At 39.2% G+C, this 27,848-nt stretch overlaps 1 protein-coding gene across 1 annotated transcript in view; it reads right to left on the bottom strand.

The window, feature by feature from the left end:
- CDK15 (cyclin dependent kinase 15) overlaps positions 1-27,848 on the bottom strand; it is a 73,086-nt gene that overhangs the window by 41,892 nt on the left and 3,346 nt on the right. The window contains exons 4-8 of the mRNA XM_078070031.1: positions 22,628-22,707; positions 13,332-13,426; positions 12,500-12,562; positions 6,590-6,713; positions 4,430-4,550 (exon numbers count right to left, since the gene is read on the bottom strand). Coding sequence (XP_077926157.1) covers positions 4,430-4,550; positions 6,590-6,713; positions 12,500-12,562; positions 13,332-13,426; positions 22,628-22,707 — 483 coding nt within the window. The remainder of the gene's footprint in view (positions 1-4,429; positions 4,551-6,589; positions 6,714-12,499; positions 12,563-13,331; positions 13,427-22,627; positions 22,708-27,848) is intronic.

The raw sequence follows: 27,848 nt of genomic DNA, 5'->3' as shown, positions 1-27,848 counted from the left end.
ATAAAACTTTTAACATCAAATAAAATTTACATGCTTTTCTCCCATTAATCTGTTGTCAGTTTGCAGGCTTATCCACAGACTCTAAGAGGACAGAGGGAAATTTTCCCTCTCCTACAACCCTTTACAAGAGGACAGGCCAGTTATGTTGCAGAATGTCCCTCTAACAGAGTTAATTTATCTGATGTTTGGGATTTTTTTGGGAGGAAAACCACATAAGTCATATTGTACCTTTCTCAGTGCTTCATATTAGGAGGCACCCTGTGTCAGTCAGTCCCATTATTGATAGTATTGACTCTAATCACTTGGTGAAGGTGGTGTCTGCCAAGTTTCTCTAACTATAAATTACTATTTTTTTCTTTGTAATTGATAAGTAATTTGTGGAGAGATACTTTGAGACGACGTAAATTTTTTATTCCTCATCAAACTTTCTGCTCTAGTTTAACATTGTTAATTCTTGTTTGAGCCAATCACTGCTACACTGCAAAACAGTGGTTTTCTAAGTCCATCATTTCTTCTCCAGTTATTAGCTGGTGTGCTACTGTAAGGAGGTGCTTCCTTTCTTATCCAGCTAGCCAGCTAACCTTAGTATGGACTTACGCATTCTTATTTTATTCAGTGGGCTATAATCCATTACCCACATAATTTGCTTTGATTTAAGTCAAATTGCACTCAAATTGTACATCTGTGACCAGTGGACATTTCTTCAAGTTGCTTCCCCTGTCTTTTCGATATAATCCCATCATTTTTTGACTACTTTGTAAAAAAATGTTCTGGCCCACCAAGATGTTCCTGGCTCATCTTATACTTTCCCCGCCCCAGCCTTAGAATTGGCCATTTCTCCAAAATGTCTGAGTTCTTTTTAGTGGGGAATGGTATCAGGAAATCAAGATCTGAGTGGCAGACCAACACTTATATAAAATACAAAAATTAATTTCTTGAAAAATAATGCACATAACAGAACCAAATGCAAATCTTCCCTTGAAATCATTCAAGACCTCAAAAAAATCCCACAAATTAAATTCCAAGGCAAATTAGCATATCGCTCTCAAAAAGAACTAAACACACATGGAAAAAAAAGATACCATATGCAAGAACAAAAAGAAACAATAAACAGCAGAAATAGACTTACAAGGAACTCTGCTCTAGATATGTAAGAGCTTAGAGAGAAAATGATAAAACTACTAAAAGATGTTAAAGACAAACCAAACAGATGAAGAGATATACTGTGTTTAAAAACTGGAAAACAATATTATAAAGGTGTTAATTATCCTCAGAGAGTTCTATAATTTCAATGCAATTTCTAATGAAAATGCCACTAGGATTTTTTCATGAAACTTGAAACACTGAATCTAAAACGTATATGAAAAATCATGGGACACCAGCTAGCTCAGTCAGTAGAGCACGCAACTCTTTATCTCAGGGTTGTGAGTTCAAGTCCCACAATAGGTGTAGAGATTCACAAAAATAAAATCTTTATAAATAAATAAATAAAATGTATATGAAAAATCAAAGGGGAAAAATAGCCAAGACCCTCCTGAGGAAGGAGATGAAATAGGTGGGGACACTTGTCCTACCAGATATCAAATATTATTATAAAGCTATAGCAATTAAACAGTGGGACATTGGTGCAGGGACAGAGAAACTGGCCCCTAGTGGAACAGAATAGAGTAGAGAGCCCAGACACAGACCTCTGCATTTATGGGAACTTGATTTATGAGAGATTTGGCATAGCGGATCACCGAAGAAATTGGGGTGAGACAATTGGTTGGCACAGACAAAAATCAATTTCCAGTATATTAAAAATTTAAAATGAAAGGACAAACTTTACAACTTTTAAAAGGATGTATTGGAAAATATCATTCTGACCTCAAGGAGGGAAGAGTTTTTTAAACAAGAAACAAAAGGGCTAACCATAAAAGAAAAGACTTGATAAGATCAACAATATTAAAATTAAGAACTTCTGTTCGAAAAGACAACATAAGGATATGAAAGCATAAGCCATGAACTGAGGAAGCTTCTTGCAACACACAAAACTGATAAAAGGTTCCTATTTAGAAGAACACATATAAATCAATAAAGAAAGAAAGAAAGGGAGGGAGGGACGGAGGGAGACAGAGACAGAGAGACCAAAAGAAAATAAGCAAAAGACACAAGTAGGTATTCACAGAAGAGAAGCACAAATGGCAAATAATCCATGAAAAGGTGTCCAACCTCATTAGTAATTAGGAAAACGCAAATTTAGATCACAACATGATACCATTCTACCCACTTGATTATAAAGTTGGTTTAGCTGAGGATAAGGGGCTGGTGTATAAATTGTTACAACTACTTTGGAAAGCAACTCGGCGCTATCTCAGGCAGTTGAACATTCATATACCCTGTGACACTGCAAATCCACTGAGTAAATACTATAGAGAAATCCTTAAATATGAGTACCAAGTATATTCATTACAACGAAAGCAAACAAAACAAAAAACCAAACTAACTAATTGAAACGTCCATCAACAGGGAATAAAGCACAGCTACATACGTCAACATGAATGATCTTAGAAACACCTGGAGTAGAAAACAGCGAGGCCCAGAAGGCTAAAAACAATATAATACCATTTTTACAAAGACTCAAAAGCAGGTAAAACAAAACACTATCTTTAGAACACATAAAAATGGAAAAATATGATTTTTAGAAGGGGTAAGGGAATGAAGATAAGAAAAAAATTCAGGTTCAAAGCCGGCCTGGTAGAGGGGCAGGTTGTTGGGAGAGGGGCACACAGAAATATGACAGCATGTTCTGGTTGTGACACTGGGTAGTGGGTTCATGAAGTTCACTTATCGTGCTTCTTAAACTACATCAGGTTTCTCAATCTTGACACTGTTGACATCTGGGGCTAGATAAATCTTCATTTTGGGGGGCTGTCCTGTGCCTCGTAGGAGCATCCCAGGCCTCCGGATGCCAGGAGCACACTCTATCCAGCTGCGACAATAAAATATGTCTCCAGACATTGCCAAGTGTCCCAGGAGTAAAATTTGCCCTGGTTGAGAATCACTGATGTATATATATGGTATATATTTTTTCATGTGTGTGTTTTGTTTTGTTTCGAAGTAGGCTCCACACCCAGCGTGAAGCCCAGTGCGGGGCTGGAACTCACAACGGTGAGATCAAGACCTGAGCTGAGACCAAGAGTCGGACACCTAGCCAACTCAGCCACCCACGCGCCCCTATATGGTCTATCTTTGGAATGTTTTAAATGTTCCATAATAAAACAAAGTTTAAAAGTGATGAGCCGAAGTTTCACTCTGTGAAGCACGACTAGGAAGTAATCATTAAGCGCTGAGAAAGCCAGAGCCCGTCGCAAGCCTTTGAAGTGACAGCACAGAGCCCTGAGAGTTGACAGTTGTGGGAGGATTTTGACTAGCTGGTGATATTTCTAGAAATGGTACTGGGTATTGGGGAATCAGTGACTCCAGATACCCTGGAGGGATATTTCTGCAACCTTTCTCAATTCTTTGGGAAATCCAAAAGCTTAGTTTAGCCTTTTAGACTACTATTTAATTTTTTAAAAATCTATTATTGATATTTTTTTTAAAACAAGGCCTTTTGTTTATATAAGACCTTCTAAGGAATTGAAGGATGTCCACATATTTTGTTACCTTTGAGGGGGTGGCTATGATTGCAAAGTCACCACACATTTCACTGTGGCCCCCAGATAACTGGGATATTTCCAGAAATAAGATCTGATAACATAACATTGCTGCTCAGGATGATGATTATCCCACACTCACTGTTGCACCCCATTAATCCAAGAGCCTCCCCAGTGATGTGGTTTTACTTGGAAACACCTATCTGATTCTTATACTATAGCCCCTCTCATGGAGAGAGTTTATTACCCTCATTTAAAAAATGGAGAAATACAGACACAAAGAGGATAATGCTTTTCAAGATAACGTAATCCAGAGTAACTAATTAGAAATAGAATTGGTGTGAAAATCAGGTTTATTGAATCATGGTCTGTGTGCCTTTTTCTCTAAGCTCGGAATGGTGCTTGGGCATGTGCAAGCATTAGTGTGTAGATGTGTGTCTGGTGTGTATCTGTGGTCAGGGAGTATGTGTGTGTGTTTCTCTGAGGACAAGGGGGAAAGACGAAGGACTGAAGAGAAGAGCTAGGAAGAGAGAGGCATGGTAGAAAGAACATCGGATTCAGAGTATGCCTTGGGCCAGATCTCTCTGAGTCTCAGTTTCTTTAACTATAAAAACTCACAAAATGATTGCAAAAGTCAAATGAGATACGTATTTAAAAGCACTTTATGTTTCTATATATAAATGTGATTGTCATTATTAACATTATTATTTAAAATGCAATACAGATGATAAAGGAATCCTCATAGGTAAAATGACTCACATTTTCTTCATTTTCTTGGCACTAGCTCTTACCATATGTCCAGTTCAGAGGAATATTCAGTGGCTCCCAGCAAGGCATCAGGAGGCCGATACCAGAGGGTCACAACTTCTGAAGAGTATGTCTGGCTGGGAATGGACTTTGCCCGAGCGAGACCTGACCAAAGAAGAAAAGCACAGAACTCACTGTCCTAGGTCTTCCTGGAGAGCCAGGAAGCGAGGCATGCAACTAAGGAGTTAATAACTGGCAGAATAAACAACATTTAAAAAATAATACACAAACTTTGGGTGCTTTTAATAGAGTCACTCAACTATCTTGACCCTCGTGGACCTCCTTATCAAGTGAATTTCTCAAATTTTGGCCTACTTTGCAGCTGGATGTGGCCTTCCTGGAAGCTAAGTATAGTGAGGTGACCAACTTCTTCCCTGTTTATATGCTATAAACAGAACTGAAGTGTGAGCTTCCAGATCATGCCTTTTTGGAGGGATTAAGCATTCTTTGCTTTTCCTCTTCCTCCAAGCTATAATCAGAAGGAGGTGGCAGCCATCTTTAAATATGTAGTTGGGGCAATACCCTAAAGATGGTGGGGCCTCAAGACAGAAGGGACATGGGTCAAGACACCACAGGGCCACCATACAAGCTCTGACTACTTAGGTTAGACTGTTATATGAGAGAAAGTTAAACTTTTTTTTTTTATATATATTTTATTTGTCAGAGAGAAAGACACAGAGAGAAAGAGCACAAGCAGGAGGGAGCGGCAGGCAGAGGGAGAAGCAGGCTCCCCACTGAGCAAGGACCTTGGGATCATGACCTGAGCCGAAGGCAGATGCCTAACCGACTGAGCCACCCAGGCGTCCTGAGAAAGTTAAGCTTCTAACATGTTTACAACCTCCAATTTGGGGTCTTGGTCATAGCAACAGACCTCAATTCACAACTAATATTGTCACCCTCCATTTTTGCAGTCCAGGAATCCCCAGTTTAGTAAAATACAGGGTGGGGACTGCTAATCCAAATTAATTAGTTTGGTTGGACTTTGGACACATCACTCTTAAGTTTTCTTCTGCAATATCAGAGTACTTTTTTTTTTTTTTTAAGAGGTGGGGAGGGGCAGAGGGAGAGGGAGAAAGAGAATCTTAAGCAGGCTCCATGCGCAGCATGGAGCCCAACATGGGGTTTGATCACATGACCCTGAGATCATGACCCTGAGATGATGACCTGAGTTGAAATCAAGAGTCGGATGCTTAACCAACTGAGCCACCCAGGCGCCCCTATTAGTACTTTTGTCAGTTAGCTACTTATCTCACAGAATCACATGATCTAGAGCTGGGGAAAAACCTCAGTAGATGAGTTCTCTGTTGTGGGGAATTGATAAATGAGTATCTGTTAAATGCTTACTTGTCCAGATGAAAGCTACTATGTCAGAATAAAGTACTGCAGCTATAGTGCAACCATTTGATATCTGCCAAACAGAGAAGAGTGGTTCCTCAGCTCCAATTTTTCAACAAATATTTACTGAGCACCTACGGTGGTGTCCAGCACTAAGGATACAATGATAAGCAAAATGGACTCAGGCTGCCTTCAAAATGCTTACAGTCCAGTGGAAGAGACAAAATCATCACGCAAATATATGTGTGTGTATAATTATAAACTGTGATAAGTGCTAAAATGGAAAGATACAGTGATACCCCAGGGAAATCCACATCACTTTGATGGTAATAAAAACCTCAGGTACTCATACAAAGACAGCTCTATTGATAGGTGAGCAGGAGCAAAGGCCCTGGGGCCTCTATTCCAGCAGGAGTCCATCCTATAATCTGGGGTTTACGTCTTTATCCTGTCATCATGGGATAACCTGGATCTATGCGGACAGAATTTTTCTATCCACTCACATGTAGGAAAACCTCCTAGGTACAGTTTGCCCTATACATGTCTCTCTGTAAAAAATGGCAATGGGGCAGTAGAGGTGCCCAAGTTTTTGGATCTGATTAGACTGGGGCTTGATGGAATTCTAGATGCTACCAATCTCACCCTGTTTCTTGCCTCACACTTCCTATAGGGTAGTTTGACAGCCTCACAAAGCATCACGTGTCATGGGCCTCCACTTTTCAAAGGCCAGGCCCAGTCAATGCTTTAAACATGTGCACACAAAAGCATCATTGTTCATAGCCCAGAAAGAGACTCGAGGGGAGACTTACCAAAATCAGCCAGTTTGAGCTCTCCCAGGTGACTGATGAGTAAGTTCTGAGGTTTCAGGTCCCTGTGAAGAACGTGTTGGTGGTGGATGTACGCCAGGCCCCGCAAAAGTTGAAACATGAAAAGCTGGAAGGAATGAACACCTTATCTAAGCAGATTTGAGCCACTATGTGTTGATTTCTCCTCTAAATCAAAAACAGTCATCTGAAAGAATATAGTAAAAGTCTCTTGAGAGACAAAAAAAAAAAAAAAGAAAATATGAAGATTTTACATTCGGAGAGGGGAAAAAAAAAAAGACAAGAAAAGTCAAGTAAGTAGACCATGTTCTAAACAAAGGGATCCTGCCTTTTCCTGACATCTCATTTCTTTGATACTGGAAGGATTACCCTTCCTTAAAAATCTAAAGGGAAACTTTGAAGTTTCCTCTGGAACACTAGTTATTGATTTAGATGTGAAAGATTTAATTTTTTTCCCACCGATGAACTTGGCATATAAGATCAAAGTTGACCTGGAAATGATATTCTAAGGTTTACAACTGCTTCAGTTTTCCAGGCTCTCTGATATGAAACCCTTTTAAAAACATAACACAAGGAGACCAGACTGGGAAATATATCTTTAGATGGTAGTAGGAAATAAAGGAACCATTATCTTTTTAAAACTATTTTTAAAGTTCAAAGTTGAAAACAAGCTATAGTACAGCCATTTGATTAAGAGGGAAGAGAGACCAAAAAAAAAAAAAAAAAAAAATCTGAAGAGAATAAGGAATAAATAACAGAAAGAAGAAAGAAGAGGGAAAAATACATTCTAGGCCCAAATTTTTAAATGTTGCATGTGGTAAATAAGGCATAGAAACTGAAGACATTAGTAAGTTCTCACCAATGTAGAAGCGGAAGGAAAAAAAGAATGCTTAGGATTCCAATGTCTTTTGCTCTTTTCCAGAGCCACTGGCAATTGAGAATTGAAACACCAACATTAGTGTTTACAAAGACCTCTGCCAACTGAGAACATGTTCTGGCAATTTAGAAGAGAAAAGCCCAGCCCCAGCATTCCTGGAGACACAGACAAAGTAGCCGATGTAGAGCTGTGCAGATAGATCCACTTTTCCCTTCAGTTAGGAACTTCAGAGACGCTGGGACCTGTACTGGCCCAACAATGACTAGGAGACATTGGAGCCAAGCTGAGGGGCCGCACGGTCTGACCAGAGCAGGAGCCTGGGGGCCGTGTACTTCCATGCAGGTCCCACCTCGGGCTCACAAGCCATTTAAGAATGTGAAAGATTTCTTGCCACTCCTACTTCAAATGTTCACTGGTTCTTTGAGTTTTCCCAGTGCTTTCCCTTCTTGGTGCTTTGCGTACACACACTATCCATTTTACCATTCATCAAACCACGAAGCTACCAAAATGCGAAATTCCTATGCCACCATTTAACCTTCCAATCAGCTATAAATGCAAATGTTTCTGGAAAAGACAATATGAAGAAGCAACTAAAATTGCAGGAAAAAGAGAAGATGCTACATTGTGTGCTTACAGATACGCTTTTCAATGTGAAAATACTAAGGAAGGAGGGAGCACGAGACAATTGAGGGACAGAGACAGAAAGGAGGAAGGGAAAACAACATTTTATTGAACACCTTGCACCTTTTAGAATCCTCAAAGTAACCCCATGAGGGAGATAGGCTTGTTCCCGATTTGCAGATAAGAAAAATAAGGCTCAAGGAAACTTTAAGAACATGTCAAGAAACAGTTGGGGTCAAAACTCAAACTCAGAACTGCCTAACTCCTCTACAACATTCTGAGAAACCAGAGAAAAGAAAATTAAAATGTGACAGGGAAAGAGAGCATCAGCTGGCTGAGTCAGAGACAAGGCTTCTTCGTGGGCCAGCCTGAAATGCCTTTCATGTTGAAGTACAGACTGCTCTCACTGAGTCACACCCGCCTCCTACCTCCTCGCTCTTCGGGCCCTTTCCTCCCCGGCTCCGTGTGCATGTCCACCAGCATTCATAAATGGTAATGCACTGCAGTATTAATGTATGGTATTTTATAGCCACGCTTCTTAAAACTGCAGTCTGCCCTGATTAACCTCACCACCCACTCACTCTTGAATCCTTTGCAACCTGGATTCTTCCTTCACACTGGCCCAAGCTTCACCGATAACACAACCCAACCCAATGGTGTTTTCTCAGTCAACAAGCCAAGTCGTAGGTGATTCTCTCCAGAGAGGCTTCCCATACCCCAGGGGTGAGTCCTGTTTCCAATACAGTGAGGCTCTTGGGGACAAAATAATTTCACTGGGCTAGTGCCATCTGGGCCAGCGGGAGCATTTTCACTGCTGCGTCTGCTGTGGGGAACTCATCCCTACCCCCACTGGCTTTGATTGGAAAACTTCTTCCTTTGTGCTTCCACATACCCCTAAGAAATCCCTCTATTTATTAGTGTAGCTCTCACAAATCCACAAAGTAGTCAAGTATGATTGCAGTCAAGTATGATTTTCAACTGTATTCCCGGTGCTAGTGGTCCTCTCGACCATGGCCTTCCCTGAAACTGTCTCTTCCCTTGACTTCCATGAGAGTGTACTTTTCTGGATCCTCTACAGTCTGAAAAGCTACTTCCTTTTTGTCTCTTGTTGTCCTGTTCCTCTTTCAACCCCTAAAGGCAAAAGTTCTATAATCAGTTCTTTTATCTTTGTGCATTTGCTCTTTTGGTTATCTACTCTCTTGTCTTGAACTACAAACTCCCTGCGTCAATTACCCCCAAGTCTACATCTCCAGCATATAGCTTCCTCCTGGGCACTAATCTCCTCTCTGATTGTCTGCTGCTCATTTCCCTTTGGATTTCCACCTCAACTAGAAGCTCACCATGTCTAAAACAGGACTCTTCCTCCTCCTCTCCAAATCAACTTCTTCTATTTCTGTTAATAGAGTTATAATTCTTCTGGTCAATCAAGGAGATTATGTTAGAAATCCAAAAGGTGAGGCCTTACCCTAGACTTCCTGAATCAGATGCCCACGTCATTCGTCTGCTCATTGAAGTTTGAGAAGCCCTGGGCTAGCCCACATCAATAAACTCCTAACTGGAATCTCCTACTCTTTAATCCATCCCACAGACCACAGTTACATAAATTTCCTTCTGATCATGTCATTCTCTCTCAACTCAAACCCCTTTAATGACCCTACTGTCTAAGAAATATAGTCCACATCTTAGAAAATAAGGCTCTCACCTACCTACCCAATCTATTTTTCCAGACTTACATACCCCTCATCTCATTAATATATTCTCTCTTTCAGGCCAACAGGACCAGAGATGCAGTACTGGTACTAGTGGAAAAAGACCTTAACCAAGAATCACGGTCAGCAATGGCAAAAGCTGGTTCTATAACCTCAGGCAAAATACTTGTCTTCTCAAACCTTGGATTCCAATTCTGCAAAATAAGGGAGTTAGACCAGCCCAGTGTTTTTAAGGCTTTTTTTTTTTCCTGCTGCAACTTACAGTAAGAAATACATACATATCCAGTATTCATACAGAGGTACAAGTACAGCTTCAACTGGACCTAAAGTTGCACAAAATAATGCTTATTCTTGCTAGGTGTAATGTACTCTAATATTTTCTATTCTTTTCTCATCTATTCCATTTCATTTTTTAAAATGCTAGTTGCTGGGGCTCCTGGGTGGCTCAGTCGTTAAGCATCGGCTCAGGTCATGATCCCAGGGTCCTGAGATCGAGCCCCGCATCGGGCTCCCTGCTCTGCGGGAAGCCTGCTTCTCCTTCTCCCACTCCCCCTGCTTCTGTTCCCTCTCTTACTGTGTCTCTCTCTGTCAAATAAATAAATAAATCTTTTAAAAAAATGCTAGTTGCTAATCACCAAATTATTTCATAACCCACGAATGGGCCAGAATGTGAAGACTGAAAAACACTGTGGTTCCTCCAACCCTAATGGTCCATGACTCTGGGATCCTCTTCCTTCAACACATCCTATACTGCTCTGCTCTGCTCTTCTGCTTCTCTGCTCTGTACCTTTGCTGAAAACATTCCTTCCTCCTGTGACATCTTCCCCCATTCTAGCCTCTTGAAATGCAATGCATCTTTTAAGGTCTGGCTTCATAAAAGCTCTTAAAATGAGAAGATATCTTTTACTTTTTTGCATATCTACACTAGGTCTTATTTCTCACTTGGTGTTATTCACAAATGTCCCATAATAGTACTGGTGCATATTTCTAAACTCTTGTTTTTGGTTTTAAGACCCTTGACGGTAGGAATCATGTCTTCTATGTCTTTTTATCCTTCTAAGCCTTTAGCACAGTGCCTGGTATGAGAGTCACTCAAGCCTGAAAATGTTCTTTCTCCGTTCTTTCTCCAAGCGTTCATCACCTTAACCAATACCTCTAGTTCCTTGACTCTTCTGCTCTCTCCCGAGCTATCAGCAACCCGTCTTAACTTCCTTCCTTCAGATTAGACTCAGTTTAGAAACGTGACCATCACTTTAACCTCTCTCTTGACAATCTCCTCAAATCTCTTGCCCAACTGTCTTTTTCTTTCACATGTCTGGCAATCCAGACTGTCTACTTTTTCTATTCCTCTATCTGAATTGCTCAGCACTGCCATTAAAAAGGAAATCCCATGATCATGCAGATAATTTAATGGTTTTCGTTCTCACCAAGAGTCCTCAATACACTACTAGACATTCTTTCTTGGTTTGCCTGGTTAGGTCTCTATCCCATCTCCACTAGCTATTTTAAAATGTTTTCACTCTCCTCAACCCTCAAACCTTCTTTTCCCCCTTGCTTCCAAGACTGGATTAGGTCCCTTTACTATGAGTTCTCATAGTATTTCTAGTTAACATGGCCATAGCCCCTGTCACTTTGCTTCTTACTACCTATTTAAGTCTGTATATCTTACTGGGCTTTGAGCTTATTGAAAATAAGAAACACAACTATTCATTATTGAAACCTCAGAACTTAATATAATACCAAGTACTCAATCATTCTTGAATGAATAAATGAATAAAAGAATATAAGTGTTAATTAAATGAATGAGTACATCATATAGAAATTTCATATAGGTTATACCGAGGACCAATCAATTAATTAATGCCAATAAAAACCATAGGGAATGAAAAGTATGAAATGGAAATGGTTTCTAAAATTTACAGCAGACATAGAATTACAGCGAGTTGAGAGTTTATTATTAGTTCCATTCCAGTGACTGGGAAATGGAACTAGGTCACATTTATAACAGGATCTGATAGAACAGGCAAACAAGTAACTTAATTTTGACCTAACAAAGGTAGTTTGTTTGCTGATTCTGGTGAGGAACTATAAGTAAAACAGAAACTTTATCACAGACCACAGTAGTCTGCCATGAAGAAAGTATTTATTTTATGATGGCTTAGCTTCACTTCTTTCCTTTGAATGCAATTCTTTTTAATTGCTTTGTACTTCTGAAGACACATTTGCATGATGGCAATGACTGACAAGTTTAGGCTGCCTGGAAAATGGCTAGACACTGCTCTATATCTTGAGGGGGACCTTTTTTTTCTTTTTAAGGTTTTATTTACTTTTTTTGAGAGAGAGAGAGAGAGCACACGCGCACACATGATCGGGGGTGGGGGGAGGGGTAGAGGCAGAGGGAGAGAATCTCAAGCAGACTCCCCCGCTGAGTGCGGAGCCTGACTTGGGGCTCAATCCCCACAACCGTGAGACCATGACCGGAGTGGAAATCAAGAGTTGGATGCTTAACCGACTGAGCCACCCAGGCACCCCGAGGGGGACCTTTTTTTTTAAACTTTTCTCTAGAATATCAATGATAGGCATCTTCTTATTTAGTATCATGGGATTTTGCTTTGCGATGACAGTCTGTTTCAAAATTCTTCTGCTGAGGGCAAGCCGGAGAGGAGTCCTGACTCCCACAGTACTCACCCTGACGTTGTGAGGATGAAGCCCTCCTGGGTGCTGAGACATGTACTGGGCCAGGTCTGTGTGCTACACCAAATGGTGGAGAGAGTGACATTAGCAGAGCTTGAACAGTGTCCTAAAGCAGACCACAGATGTGACTGTCAGAGGTATTACAAACTTCAGAGTTTTTGAGAATAAGTTACAAAAGATACATAACCAGGTTTCCTGAGACCTCACTATTAAGGTCAAACACAGTGTGTCTTTCTAAATGGCTGTCCTAAGAAGGAAGCTTGTTTCTCCTCACAAAAAGATGCTCATTTTAAATGACTGCCAGTGAACACAGTGATACAGGCATTTTTCACTCTCCTTGGAGGCAAGTCAAGTATACGTGCCTTAGGATTTCTTTCTGCTAATATTTTGAGTGGCTTTTTCCTTTCAAAAATATGAAAGTGAGTTATTATTTAGTAAACTAGGATACAATTTTTAAAAACCTTGTGATTTATGTCTTTATTGTCAATGAAAAAATGTTGGGTTCTGCACGGATGGTGATTAAAAATAGATAAAAATAAGCACGAACGTTTTCTTTAGGAGGCAGACTCAACGTGCTTATTTATTATTGCCGGTAAGGCGGGGGGAGGAGGGGTGGTGGGGGGAAGACAGCAAATACAGTGGGTAAAGAAACAGGAGCAAAGAAGGAGTGTAAGAACAATAGTCTCTAGTAATCATAATAATGAAAATTTCCATGACACTTTCCACATTGTAATGAAAGTTTTATCATGCCATAAAATATTAACAGATTCATTACATGAGCACCAGGCTTTTCTCTTATGCTTTATAAAATGCTGGGGCAACTCACCATGTATTCAAAAACAAATGTCAGAGTCTCTTTGGTGTGGATTATGTCATGCAGGAGCACAATATTGGCATGTTTCAAACCCTTCAAGAGAGAAGCTAGAAAAATTAAACAAAATGTTAATTCAATCATTGATAATGAAAGTACTGCTTTAAAGATATCAAGCAGTATTTATTTTTAAAACACTTCAAATCACACGTTCTGGTTTTTTGTTGCTGGGAAACTCTTGTGAAATAATATCTGAAATTACAAAGGACCTTCATGATTTGTCCAATGGCAAGTCATTGCATTTACATAACTTATTTTTCTTACAGGCTAGAGCAGTTGCAAAAAAAAAAAAATATGTTTCCATTTATCTAATCAATTTCATCAAAGCACTCAGAGCACTTTGCAAGTGCTTCCCTCTGGGAATTGGGAATCTTATCTCCATTTCAGAGTTACAGGAGAGGAGGCCTGGAGAGATAAAGGCCCTGGGAGGAGCAGGAAATGGAGTGTTCTGCCTTCTAGAGTAGGACTTTGCAACATGTGGCCTTTCTCTAAAATTCAAAGTGTCACAGAGGGTCAGCAGGGCCCGTGGATGAGATTAGTGGAAGGCAGGGACAAGAGTATGGGATGAAGAACTGTTGGAACATGATGGAGAGGATTTCTTAAAAGGAGAATTGCGAACCTCTGTGGAAAGGAGAAAACGCAAACTTGAAAACAGGACAGAGCCAAACCTGGGGAGCCCAGGGGAGTGTGAGTGAGGAGGTCTAAGGACTGTCTCTTGCATCTTTAATAACAGATTATAATTAGGTCACTAAAGGCAGCCTTAAAAGGGAGAAGTCACTGCAAAAGGCCAGTGAGTGGCTGGGAAGGAGTCTGAAAGGGTGTCGTTGGGGGCTTCAGGGATAGGAAGACCCTCTAGCTTCACAAGGGCGGAGACCAGAAAAGGCATAATAAGGAGATGGTGAGTCTCAGCTCAGGACACCCCTGCCTGAGTGAATAGTGTCCTTAAGACTTACAGGAAAGGGAAAGTTAAGTGTAAGCCTTCAAATCCGTGTTCTGCAGGGCACGCTTGCGTGTCATGAAGCTCCTACACCAACTCTTTCCCAGAATTCCATAAGATCAAAACCAAACTCAAATACTACCTTCAAATTTTGGAACAAATTACTTCTTTCAGGAATCTTGCCCTGTTGTAAGGATCCTCTGTTGTTTTGCCCTCCTGATAGCCATTATTCTTTCTAGTGGGGACACTTACTCCATGCTATTCGGGTGGGGCTGACCCCACCCTTACATGAATCTGAGTGTGTCACCCAGGCCTGGCCCATCGGAGCACAGCACTCTCAGCCCCAGCGATCGGTTCAGAGACGAGGCACAAACCCTATTTTGTCGATTTCACCAGAAGCTGCTCTGGCCAGATTACCAACACCTGGTGAGAGTCTGTCTGGGACTAAAACTCAGGCAGAGAAAAACAGTGCTGAGGATGGAGAGGCATGGATTCCTGGTGACATCATCCACGCCCTGCTAGCCCATAGTTATCCGAACTATCGGCCTAGTGAATTTCCTTCTTTACGTACCATCAGTTTGAGCTGGGAACCTCAAGTCATCAAAGGAGCCCTATTATACCCGCTAACCTTTCTTTGCTCTAATGACTAATATTCTAACTTTACTTTTTGCCCCCTGAATCCTTATGAGCTAAATTTATTATCCCACTTTTACAAACATGTTGCTTTGTAAGTGTAGTGACCAGTTTCATGGGCATCTGTTTAATGTCCGGGGCCCCAGACCAAAGGCTCCATGGGAATAGAGGGAGTGACTTTCCCTCTCTTTTGGATGCCGCCGTACCACCTAGCACAACACTCAGCCAAGAGGAAGCACTTAATTTGTCAAATATATTTATGGAATGTCTTCACAGAGAACTGACTGTGGAGCCAGAGGCCCTAATGGGAATCCTGGCCCTGTCGCTTTCTATCCCAGTAAGCTCAGGAGAGTATCTCAACCCCAGTCTCAATTCACTCCTACTGAAAAAGAGATAAGGCCTTTTCTGACTTGACTTCACAGGGTTGATATGAGGATGGAATCAGATGTTATGCGTGGAACCCTTGGAAAAATGGAAAGCATCACATGGTTGCAAATTAGAATTAACACCCCAGGCATCAGCTTCTTGCCCCTCCCTTTTACCTTGAACTCCACTAAACCCCCATTCCCAGGTTAGTATCTTTAAATTTTGTTTATGTTATGTTCCTGCTAGAGTTTTCAGCACCTTCCATATTTATAACAATGACTCTGACCATCAGTTGAGAATGCTGACTTTTGGGTATATTTTTATTTATGAATTATGTTCATTTTCTCTCCCTGTACACACACACACACACACACACACGCATGCGTTCAGGCATTACAAAGCACGCACCAAAACTAGATTTTAACAGATATGGTAAAGCTGCAATTGCTAAGAATATTGTTAAGATATTTTATTTATAATACAATTTTATTCTTACTTAAGTTTGATATTACTAAAACTCATGATGCTCATTTTTTTTCTTTTAAAAATTTATTTATTTATATTGGGAGGGGAGGGGCAGAGGGAGAGAGAGAGAATCTCAAGCAGACACCCCGCTCAGTGTGTAGCCCGAAGTGGGGCTCGATCTCACCACCCTGAGATCATGACCTGAGCCAAAACCAAGAGTCAGATGCTTAACTGACTGTGCCACCCAGGTGCCCCTTGTGATGCTTATTTTCTAAAATCATGGTGGCATGTTTTCTTAATCATGATGGCTTTATACTCTCATTTGCTAAAAAGCTCAAGGAACAATACCTACTTAAGATGAGACTCACTGCTAACAGTGGGTATAAATATTTTATATAGTTTTCTTGGTAATTTCTATTTTATAGGGGTAGAAAAAGTGTCAGTTTTACAATCTGTATTGTGCACTTATATTTATATTATTAGTCTTATTTTCAATTCACAATTTCTTTGCAGAAATCTTTTTACACTCCTCTCAACTCTTTTTCTCACACCCTTATCCAATTCAGCCAATCTGTTGGCAATACATTCCAAACATGTGCAAAATCCCCCCTTCTTGCCAACTCTCTGCTACCATCCTGGGCCAAGCCATTCTCCTATCTTGACTGAATCAGTGCACATCCCTTCTAGCTAGTCTCTCCCTGCCTCCTCCTTCCCTTCCTGCAGTCTGTTGTGCACAGAACAGCCAGCCGCTGTGGTCCTTCTCAGATGGAAGTCTCTCTTGGTTCCAAACTCTCCAGTGGTCTCTCATCTCACTCAAAGTAAGACCCAAAGGACTCACAATGGCCTGTCCAGCCCGCATTACCTCCTTGCCCTCATCAGCTCACACTCCTGTCCTTGCTCACTTGGCTCTAGCTGTTCTTTGGACACTTCCAAACACATTTCCTCCCTGAGTCTTACACTTGTCCTTGTCTCTGCTTATAACCCCTTTATCTCATTCCCTGCATGTTTTCTCCCTCGCTTCCTATAGGTCTCTGCTCAAACCACACACATAAAGTCTGAGCTTCCATGACCCTTTTCAATGAAATAGCAGCCTCCTCACCCATGACTTACACTAATGATCCTCTGTCTCTGTGCCCTGCTTTTATTCTTCTCCATAGCACTTACCACTTATTACCCTAACCTATTATATGTTTATTTGTTAATATTCTATCTCCACCCTTAAGCAGAGACTTCTGTCTTTTTTGCTTATTGCTATATCTCTAGTGATATAGAATATTATATAGTGTCACTAATCACCTAATATTTCTATACCTATAATTGGTTGGCATAGGGTGTTTCTGTGAGAGACACTTTCTTTTCGTTGTCCTCCTCATTACATTATAAATGTTGTGAGTGTTATTGCCATGTCTACCTGACTGCATTTTTAGCACTCCAGAACTACTGAAATACTTATATGGACACTGTGACTTTTGGTGAGTAATAATAGGCAATTTACATGAAAGAGTAGATGATGCTGAAAGCATTTATCTCATGGTATTGATATATTGTCCGGTCTATCTACCAAAGGGATCTAAAGTGCTTACAGCCTCAGATGTGCGGGTCTCAAACCCAAGACGAAAAGGTCTTTCTTCTCGTTTTGAGGCGGCCTCATACACTTCACGGTAAGATATGGTGTGTTCTGCGGGCTAACAAGCTGAAGGATACAAAAGCTGACTGAGAAGGGGAAAGATCCTAAAATCAGAGCACTCTGATTCCTGTAAAATTATTGTTTTTTAATTCACATATTCTAAGTATACCTATCTTTGTTTTTCTTCAAAGAAAAGACACACAGATAAATTGGGGAGTCTTTAAAGCTCCAGACAAGTGGAATCACAATGGAATTTCTTTGAGTGCTTCCAAAATACTTTGGTGATCATGGCAATGATGATGATGATGATGATACCTCATTGAGCATTTACCACATGCCAGGCATTGTTGTAGGGATTCTGCCTATATTAACTTGGTATGGGAACACTCAGAAAGCCAAAGAGAAAATCTGAAGAAAACAACTTAATCCCAAAGATCAGATCACAGCTGAACATTATTCATTTTATTTTATTAAAGATTTTATTTATTTATTTGACAGAGAGAGACACAGTGAGAGAGGGAGCACAAGCAGGGGGAGTGGGAGAGGGAGAAGCAGGCTTCCCAAGGAGCAGGGAGCCCGATGCGGGGCTCCATCCCAGGATCCTGGGATCATGACCTGAGCTGAAGGCAGACGCTTAATGACTGAGCCCCCCAGGCACCCCTATTCAGTTCATTTTAAAAATGCAAAGTATTTCTTTCTTTATTTTAAATGTCCAAACATAGTAGGACCAACTGGTTGAACATTAAATGGCATTTAGTTTGATTCTCATATATGTAAGATATTTAATAATTTTAAAAATTATTTTCATCTTGCAGTGATATGAGAATATTTAGTTTCTTGGTTTTGTTAAATTTCATTGGGGTTTTGGCTTAGTAAAGTTTTAGGAAAACTGGTGCTTTCCAAGTGCAATGGGTCATGACGTTTTATTGTTACTCTACTGTTTTCTGTTTTAGTTTATGTAAAAGATGACGATGAGAAGGAAGAGCAAGGCTGGCTCTCAAAGTCCTACGGCACAGCTCCATGTAGTGAATGGCTGGCTGGCTGTAAGCTTTTGAAGGTCTGGACTGTCCCCGTCCCTGTCTTTGTATCTCTAGCAGCTAGCGTAGTCCTGGCATGTGGTGCTCAGTAAGTGCTTGTAAATTAGTGCAGACCAAACTGTTCTAATTGAGTTTATGTAGGAGTTAATAATGGAGTCAATTTCCACCCCCAAACTCCACTGGACATTGAATTAAAAAGAGTGTGGTTCCTCATGTTACATTTCTTCTGGCCTGGGTGTCATAAATCAAGTAAATGAGTCAAGTTATTCATTCCAAGAAAAGAAATCTAGATAATGTTAAATGCTAAGACAAATGTTAGATGAGTAGTCATCTGATTTCTTTGCAATTGTCATCTGATCCCATATCATCATCCTGACATCATTTTGTTTTATAAAAATGTAACTATGCATATGAAAATATGCTATGTCTGTGATGTGATTTGATTGTATTCAATGGAGGACTTCTTGTCAACCAGGCCTCCCGCAGTCTATTTGTAGTAACAGGCAAGTCAGCGTTCTTATCGTATCCTCTACCTCATTGTATGACCTTGGGGAGGTTCCTTAGTCTATTTTTAGTTCAGTTTTCTCATGTATGGACTGGGAATAATTACTTTGTAATGTTTTCTATTAGAGAATGATCTTAAAAGATCCTCAGTTAAAACTGTTTCTAATTTAAACACTGCAATTACTGGTGCTATAAAGTACAGGATAGAATCAGAATTGACAAACATACAATATTATTTCCTTTAAAATATTTCTTCTGCATTTTGCTTAACATTTATACAAAATGTATCATAAAAACAGATTTCTATTTTTATTTTTACTTTTGTTAGAGGAGAAATGCTCGAGTTATGGATTTCTAAATTTATCATAATAAAGTAGGATGAGAGCAAAATGGATTCTAATACCTAACTATTCTGATTACTAGTTTTGAGGCCTCAGACAAGTTACTTAACCTCCTGAAGCTCAGGTTCCTTCATGCGCACAACAAAAATAACATGCTTTACCTCCTAGAGTTGATGTGTTTAAAAAAAAAAAAGATAATGAGGGGGGAGGGGGAGAAAAGATTATGTCATATACCTAGTCTTCAAAAAAATTTAATTATATGATTGCTTCCTAAACAAATGATGTTGAGGGTCTGAAAGTCCTGGGTTTGAACCAAAAGTCTATTTTTTTGAAAGATATTTAAAATAATGCATGTTATTAAGATAAGGTAATGATACACAGTTTTGTAAAACTAGGGAATGTGTTCTTATATAAAAGCTTAAAATATTCACCTGTTCAAATGAAAGTATTTTCTCCTAGTTGTAAAACTAAACAGTTAAAATATAATTCTAGAGCCAATTAGGGAAGATCTTTTTCAGGTTGTTATGAAGGCAGCTAATCTTTTTAATTAGCAAAGGAATGAGGGCAGGGAACGTGTCTATTTTGTGCACTACTATGTATCCAGCAGCCATCCGAGTGCCTAGCCATAGTAGGTGCTCAATAAATATTTGTAGAATATCTGTAGAATATTCATAGAGAGTGTACAGATTTTTGAATCAGAGAGATTTGGTTTGAATTGTGGCTATCCATTGGAATAATAATAGCATCTATCTCCAAAGGTTGTTAAAAGGATTGAAAGAGGTAATGCATGAGAGGCATCTGGCACATATATTAAGATATGTTTCCCTTAGTGTTGTTCATACTTTTGCTAATTTCATCATATTACATGTTAAGATCCAATAGTTGTCCAAATGACCAGATTAATGAACCACCATATGTATTCTACTTATATATAGAGAGACCATCCATGTGGTAAAATCCTACTCAGTAATTCTTTGGCTGATATCCCATCAGAGCAGCCAAACTGTTCAGGAAAAGTAATTCCTGCTTCAAGGCTTTTCTTAAAAAAATCTGCATTACTTGTTCAGTGTTTCTGCATGTGGCTTTCGGTTGCCTTTTTAGCTAGTGACCCTGGATTTTAACTAATGAACTCCAGCTGTTCTTATTTTGCCTTCCATCCCTTCTCATTTAACCTCCTGTCTCCCTAGTCTCACATCCTTAAAGTTCTTACAGGAAAAATGGGACAGTGCCAAAGTTTTCAAATGAGGCCTCATCTCTTCTTGAGGGGAGAGGGCTTCTCTAACAAGGGCTCCCAGCTTTTTCAGTGATGGAAAAAGAAACATTCATTGTTGGAAAATGGATGCCTAACAACCTCCAATGTGTCAAAAATCCTCTTGTGGTTTTTAATATTATACAAGCAAAGCGTTCAGTAAGGTAAGTCCATAAAACAAACCCAGAAAGTCCACAGTTGAATACTGAATGTAATTGCAAACACCTGGGAGGGAGAGGCAATTCCTCAGTAAATATGCAATAAAAGAAACATCTACCATACAGAACAATACAGATCCAGCTTTTCTGAACCATGCTGAGAGCCATCTGTTAGCAAAACTGGCAAAAATTTTTCATTGCTAAGTCAAATGTCAACCTGAAAAACTTGGCTGTGGGCAAAAATCTGAGCGTGGCAGGTCTGAAGTAATAGGCAAACTCGAATGCACAAAGGCAACACCATGAAAATGCAGTGAAGCTGGGCCAGAGACTCTCCCATTATATTGGTGACCTGGGGATTTCTATTATGTTCAGAAATACTATTCAACCTATCCACACATCTCTTTCTAAATCTGATCATACTTTCATGGGGACCACTAATAAGTACATTAGTAAATGCAGCTTCCATTATATTAAACACTTAAAATCTTGCTTTCCTCCAGAATGCACCTGATCCTACCAGGATGAATCCCCACTTAACCTGACAGCCATTTGGCCCCTCTACTCAAATTCAAAATGACATATTTCCCAGGGGCTGTAAAAGACTTTTGAAAATGGCATCAAATTCAGTTATAAACTCATTTTCTAAATTGCTTTTTCCATGCCTCTTTGCATAACCCATCCTTCCAAGCTTGGTTCAAAATCTACTGACTCCATTAGCCACACTGAGACTCACTGGTTCTCATCTTAGTTTACATCTTTTTTTTTTTTTAACCTCCATTTTAACACTTGTAACTTGAATCATCTGCTCTGTTAAAACTGAAAATAATACAGAGCAAAGATCAGGGCTTTTTCGTCTCATCCTTAACAAGGACCAGCAAGATGCTGCGCGTATAGTATGTGTTCCATAAAGAGGGGAAGATAAAGTAGTTAAAAGGGAAGAAAATAAAAGGGAAGCGACGTTTGTTTGTTTGTTTTTGCTAAAATGGATAGCAATCCTATCATTTTATTTTAAATAGCTCATGTAAAAGGTTAATAAATTGTATTTTTAATGATTTGTTTTTACTATATTGCCTTCTTGATTTTTTTTTTAAACGTGGGGCTTGAATGAAAGACCCTGAGATTAAGACCCAAGCCAAAATCAAGAGTCAGATGCTTAGCCGACTGAGCCACCCAGGTAGGTGCGCCCTTCTTGATTTTTATATTATAAATTATTAGTTATCCTGATAGTGAACAAGACATCATTAAAGGAAAGAAACAAGAATGGAATAATAATAGCTAATATTTGTTGAACTCTGAAAATGCGATAAGTGCTTTAGATACATATTCTCATACCAACTCAATAGAAGAGGTACTATTATCCTCTCTCTGCAATAAATGGGGTCTAAAACAGGTAACCTAATCTACCATGGTCACACCATAGTAATTGGTAGATTTGGGATTCAAACCCGAGTCCATCTGACACCAGATGCCTCACCTACTTGCTGTAGTGCCCAGGGCACAGAGAACATACAGAGACAACACTAAAAAGTTATGCCTTCCCAAAGAGTTTCTTAAATGCTATCTAAACAACTTATGATTTCCAGGTAAATTACTTACTGAGAATTTGTGGGGGTGTGTTATTTTTTCTCTTCTATATGGATTTGTCTGGGGTAGCCTTAGCACTTTAGCATGGGACCAAACACATAGAGGGCATTTAATGAATACACATTGAGTTCATAGTCTTGGGCAACTAATATAATAGTTTTGAATCTTAATTTCCTCAAGAATAAATAATAAAATGATAGTATAAATATACTCTGAAAACCATTAGGAAGAATACAGTTGCAATTATAATATTACTTCTAGAAATATCAAAAGCCAGAGGCTGAATGGATAGACTCAATGTATTTTTTTACCAAATTGAGGGCTTGTAAAACAGATCTCTTGGTTCTTACCTTCCCGAATAGCTGTAAATGGGACTCCTTCCTCTGCATTCATGCTGATGACTTTTAGAGCCACTAGTTGTCCATTTATCCTAGAAGAGTCGGGGTGGGGGGCACACATTTATTGAGATGATTCACAGCAGTTCATAGCAGCAGTTTATACTAAGGACAGTGTAACAAAGTGTAACAAAAGCAGCTTTTCCTTCCAAATATATTCCAGCATATGAATCCACAATGTTCTCAAAATAAACAGTTTTAAAAAGTCATATGTATGTATATCAAAATATTTTTTTTCTTTTTACCAAAGTGATAGAACACTGCAAAGCACAGAACCCTGCCCCTCCCCCCCACCAAATCCAGCCTCATAATATTTCGATTTATCTTGTCCTTTCATTTCCATTTGTGCACTTTAAGCCATCCTTATTTTCCATCTGAATTGTTGTAGTGACCTCCTAACAGTTTCCCTACTCTCATGTCTGTTCCCCTACTGTCTACTCTCAACAGAGTAGCCCAGGGCATCCTTTTTAAGGGAAAGTCAGAACAAATCACTTCTCTGCTCAAAACCCACTGTTATCTTCACCTTTCACTCTGAATGAAAGCCAAATTCTTACAACCATCTCCTAGGTGCCCCCTGATCTGCCTAGCCCTACTATTACCTCTCTCTCTTTATCTCCTCCTGCTCTCCCCTTATTCATCATTTTGTTCACCCATGTAAGTGAAGTTCTGGAGAACTGAGAGTTTCATACGAAGATAAATATATTATTTTTCTTAAAGATTTCATTTATTTATTTGAGAGAGAGCGAGAGAGAGCACAGAAGGAGAGCGAGAAGCAGACTCCCCATCGAGCAGGGAGCCTGATGCGGGGCTGGAACCCAGGACCCTGGGATCATGACCAGAGCCGAAGGCAGAAGCCCAACTGACTGAGCCACCCAGGCACCCCTAAATACATTATTTTTAATACAGTGGGATTCATATCATGTTATTAGTAACCTGCTTTTCCTCCATCTAATTTTTCTTTTATTCATTCTTTTTTTTTTTTTAAGATTTTAATTACTTATTTGACAGAGAGAGACAGTGAGAGAGGGAACACAAGCAGGGGGCGTGGGAGAGGGAGAAGCAGGCTTCCCGCTGAGCAGGGAGCCCGATGCGGGGCTCGATCCCAGGACCCTGGGATCATGACCTGAGCGGAAGGAAGATGCTTAACAACTGAGCCACCCAGGCTCCCCTCTTTTACTCATTCTTGTACTGTGTGATATTTAATAATGAGATAATATTTCATCACATAAATATACTACAGTGTGTTTATGCTTAGCCACCTCCAAATGCTTTTACATTGTTTCTTTGGGCCATTATAAAAATACAGTCACGGTCATGTTTGTAGCACAATCTTTTCACACAGCCCCTATTCTTTTCTTAGGGTAGAGTTGGAATTGATAAGTCAGGGTATGCTGTGCACAAGTTTTTATTGTTTTGAATGCATGTTCCCAAATTATGCCACAGAGTGTTCACACCACTGACTGGCCATTCCAGCACTTTCTTGCCAACACTGGGCAGGCTTTTTGTTTTCTTGTGTTTTTTCATTTTTTAGAGCAGTTTTAGATTTACAGAAAAATTGAGAAGATCATACAGAGAGCTCTCATATACCCCTCATCCAGTTTCTTCCATTGTTAATATATTAGTATGATACATTTGTTATAATTAATGAACCAATATGGATACATTATTATTAACTAAAGCTTATAGTTTATTGAGAATTCTTTAGTTTTTTGCAGTAAAATTGTATTATTTATTATGGGTTGCGTTGTACATTGGTAAAGTTTGGGGGTAGCGCAACATGATAATACACAGGAAAAGCCATAAAAGTACCAGACCCAGGAATTTTTCCCAATAGACTTATTTAATAATGATTTTTAAAATTCCAAATGCATTTAAGATATTCTCTACTATGTTATAATAGAACAAAGTAGAAATAGCTGAAATGATCAACATTAGAACAATTTAAAAATGTGTGGTACATCAATATGATAGAATACTTTGAATTCATGACAAAAGCTTAAATCCAGAGACATGTAGAAATTAGAAAATATTCATGATAAAATGAACAATAGAATACAGAATAGCAAGCATACCATGTTTGTGACTTTAAATAATTTGTGTGAATATGCAATCGCTGTGCTAGAGTGATGGATTATAGAGGATTTTTAAGTTTAAAAAATTTACTTGCTGTTACATATTGCTTTTTTTTCCTTTTCTACAGCATTTATAAGTTTGTTATGGTTTTCCAATTTGATTTCAAAATGCTTTCTTTTTATCTCTTTTAAAGTAAATATCACAGTAGATATGTATACATTTAAGAAATCAATTTATCTTGTTCTTTTTTTTTTGAAATTGAGATGTAATCGACATACAGCATTTGGAGGTTAAAGGTGTACAATGTGTCGCTTTGATACATTTATATATTATCAAGATTTCTTTAGTTTTTACCTAATGTCCTTTCTCTGTTTCAGGATCCCATGGAAGATACCACATTACATATAGTTGTCATGTCTCTTTAGGGTCCTCTTGGCTATGACAGAGTCCCAGATTTTCCTTGTTTTTGATGACCTTGACAGTTTTTGAGGAATACTGGTAAAGAATTTTGTAGGGTACCTCTCTATGGGAACATTTCTAATTTTTTTTTATGATTAGACTGGGGTTATGGTTTTTGAGAAGGTAAAGTGCCATTTCATCACATCATATTAAGGGTACAGACTATTGTCAGAATTTACGACTTTTGATATTGGCCTTACTCATCAGCTGAGGTAATGTCTCTCAGGTTTCTTCACTGTGATTATTCTTCCCCTACTCCCTTTCCACAGTGTACTTTTGGAAGAATGTTACCACGAGTAACCCACACTTAAGGTGTGGGGATTTATGCTCCACCTTCTTCAGTTATTTACATAAATTATTTGAAATTCTTCTGCACAGGAAATTTGTCTCTTCTCTCTCATTTATTAATTTACTGAGCCATTTATTCATAGCAGTGTAGACTTATAGATATTTATTTTACACTTTGGGTTATAATTCAATATTAGTTTATTTTGTTACTCAAATTTTCCAGCTTTATCCTTTGGGAGCCCTTTCAATTGGCTCCTGTGTCCCTTTGACATAGCCCCATAAATATGGGGTTTGTTTTTTGCCTATTTAATTTGCAAAAAAAAGGATTTTATTTTTGCCTATTTTTTTTTTGCCTATTTAATTTGCCTAAAAAGGATTATCACATTTTAATTTCTATTTCTTTAACTAATTGTGGACCTGAATTTTCTTAAGTTTTTTTGTCTTTTCTGTTCTTTCGTGATTTGCCTACTTGCCCACCTTTTTATTGAAATGTTTTGCGTATGCTTTTTACCAATTTATTTTGTCTACTTTCACATGTCTTTAAAATTTTGAACTTTAAAATTTTTATGAAGTTCAGTATTTTCCAAAATGTTTTACTCAGAGCATACCTCTGTGACATTCTCCTCATCCCCCCAAACAGTTTTTTGGTCAAATATGTTTAGAAAATGCTTTATGCTTTAAAAATTTTCTTAATCTTTCTTAGACAGTCATGGTATACATTAACATTTTAAAGATGCTGAGAGCACTTATAATAAAGAATCACATTTTTACTTTTGTTTTAGGGTTCCCTGCAATGATTTGACAATGGTAAGTGTTTCAATGAACATCTAGTAAGGTCTCTCAGAACTAGGGCTCCTTAGAACATACGTGTGTAGCTGGGGCACCATGGACACTTCTAATCTTCTCCTAAGGGTTCTGACTTCAGTATTATGTATAGACAAATCTTTCCAGCCCAAAGGTTAGATAGAATTCCTTTACCTATTTTTCTAGTTCTTTTTTTTTTTTTTTAAGATTTTTATTTATTTATTTGTCAGAGAGAGAGCACAAACAGGGGGAGCAGCAGAGGGAGAGGGAGAAGCAGGCTCCTCACTGAGCAGGGAGCCCGATGCGGGACTCGATCCCAGGACCATGGGATCATGACCTGAGCGGAAGGCAGACGCTTAATGACTGAGCCACCCAGGCATCCCTATTCTTCTAGTTCTTATCTTTTCTTTTTCATTTACCTCTTTAATCTACTAGGAATTCATATTGTGTATTTACTTTTTCCAAGTTGCTAATGATCATCCCAGCTTCATTATTGGACTATCTTCTTTTCCCTGATGATTTGACAGGTTACCATGATTATATATATATTAGATCTTACTAATACTTGGGTTTGTGACTATTCTGGACTTAAAAAAATCATATTTCTTTGATCTGTCTTTTCTTGTACTACACTACACTACACTATTTCTATACTACACTATTTCTTATATTACACTATTTCCTTGATCTGATTTTTTCTTATACTACACTTTCCTTATACTACACTAGTATTGTAGTTTTTCAACACATTTATAATATATTAAAACTTGAAATTAAAGAATCATTGACATCTTTGCACTATTAGATTTTCTAACCCAAATATTCTGTACTTACAATGGTCTCTGGAATAATCCACCAGACCTTATACACCTAATCTACTGCAATTGCAGCTCTTCTACCCTCCCCTCCAAGGTCCGGCCTATTCCTGCCTCAGGGAGTTGTTACTTGCTACTCCCTCTGCATGAGGCTCTCTCCCACCGCTCACGCACCGGGCTCGCACCTCACCTTTGTCAGAGTCTGTGTTCAAGTGTTCCCTTCTCAGCCCGCTATTTAAAATAGTCCTACCACCCCACCCTGGCGCTCTTATCCCACTTCACTGGTTTATGTATTGATTTATTCTTAAGATTTTATTTATTTATTTGACAGAGAGAGACACAGTGAGAGAGGGAACACAAGCAGGGGGAGCGGGAGAGGGAGAAGCAGGCTTCCCGCGGAGCAGGGAGCCCGATGCGGGGCTTGATCCCAGGACGCTGGGATCATGACCTGAGCCGAAGGCAGACGCTTAACCACTGAGCGACCCAGGCGCCCCTGTTTTATTTTTTTCCCAAGCACTTTTTCACTCTTTGACAGAATCAGTCTTTCATTAATTTGTTTATTGCCTATCTTACCCTGACTAGTATGTACACTCCATAAGAGTAGAGAATTTTGTCTCCTTTGTTCTCCAATGACTCTTTATTGGCTGAAATAGTGCCTGGCACATAGTAGGTGCTTAATAAATATTAGTAGAATGAATGAATGCCTATCTGGCTATTTCTCAGGTCTAATGTCCCTT

This window comes from Halichoerus grypus, chromosome 4 (assembly GCF_964656455.1).
Source record: "Halichoerus grypus chromosome 4, mHalGry1.hap1.1, whole genome shotgun sequence".
Lineage (NCBI taxonomy): Eukaryota > Metazoa > Chordata > Mammalia > Carnivora > Phocidae > Halichoerus > Halichoerus grypus.
Note: the sequence above shows the minus strand (reverse complement) of the source record. Positions and strands in the feature narration are given on the sequence as shown.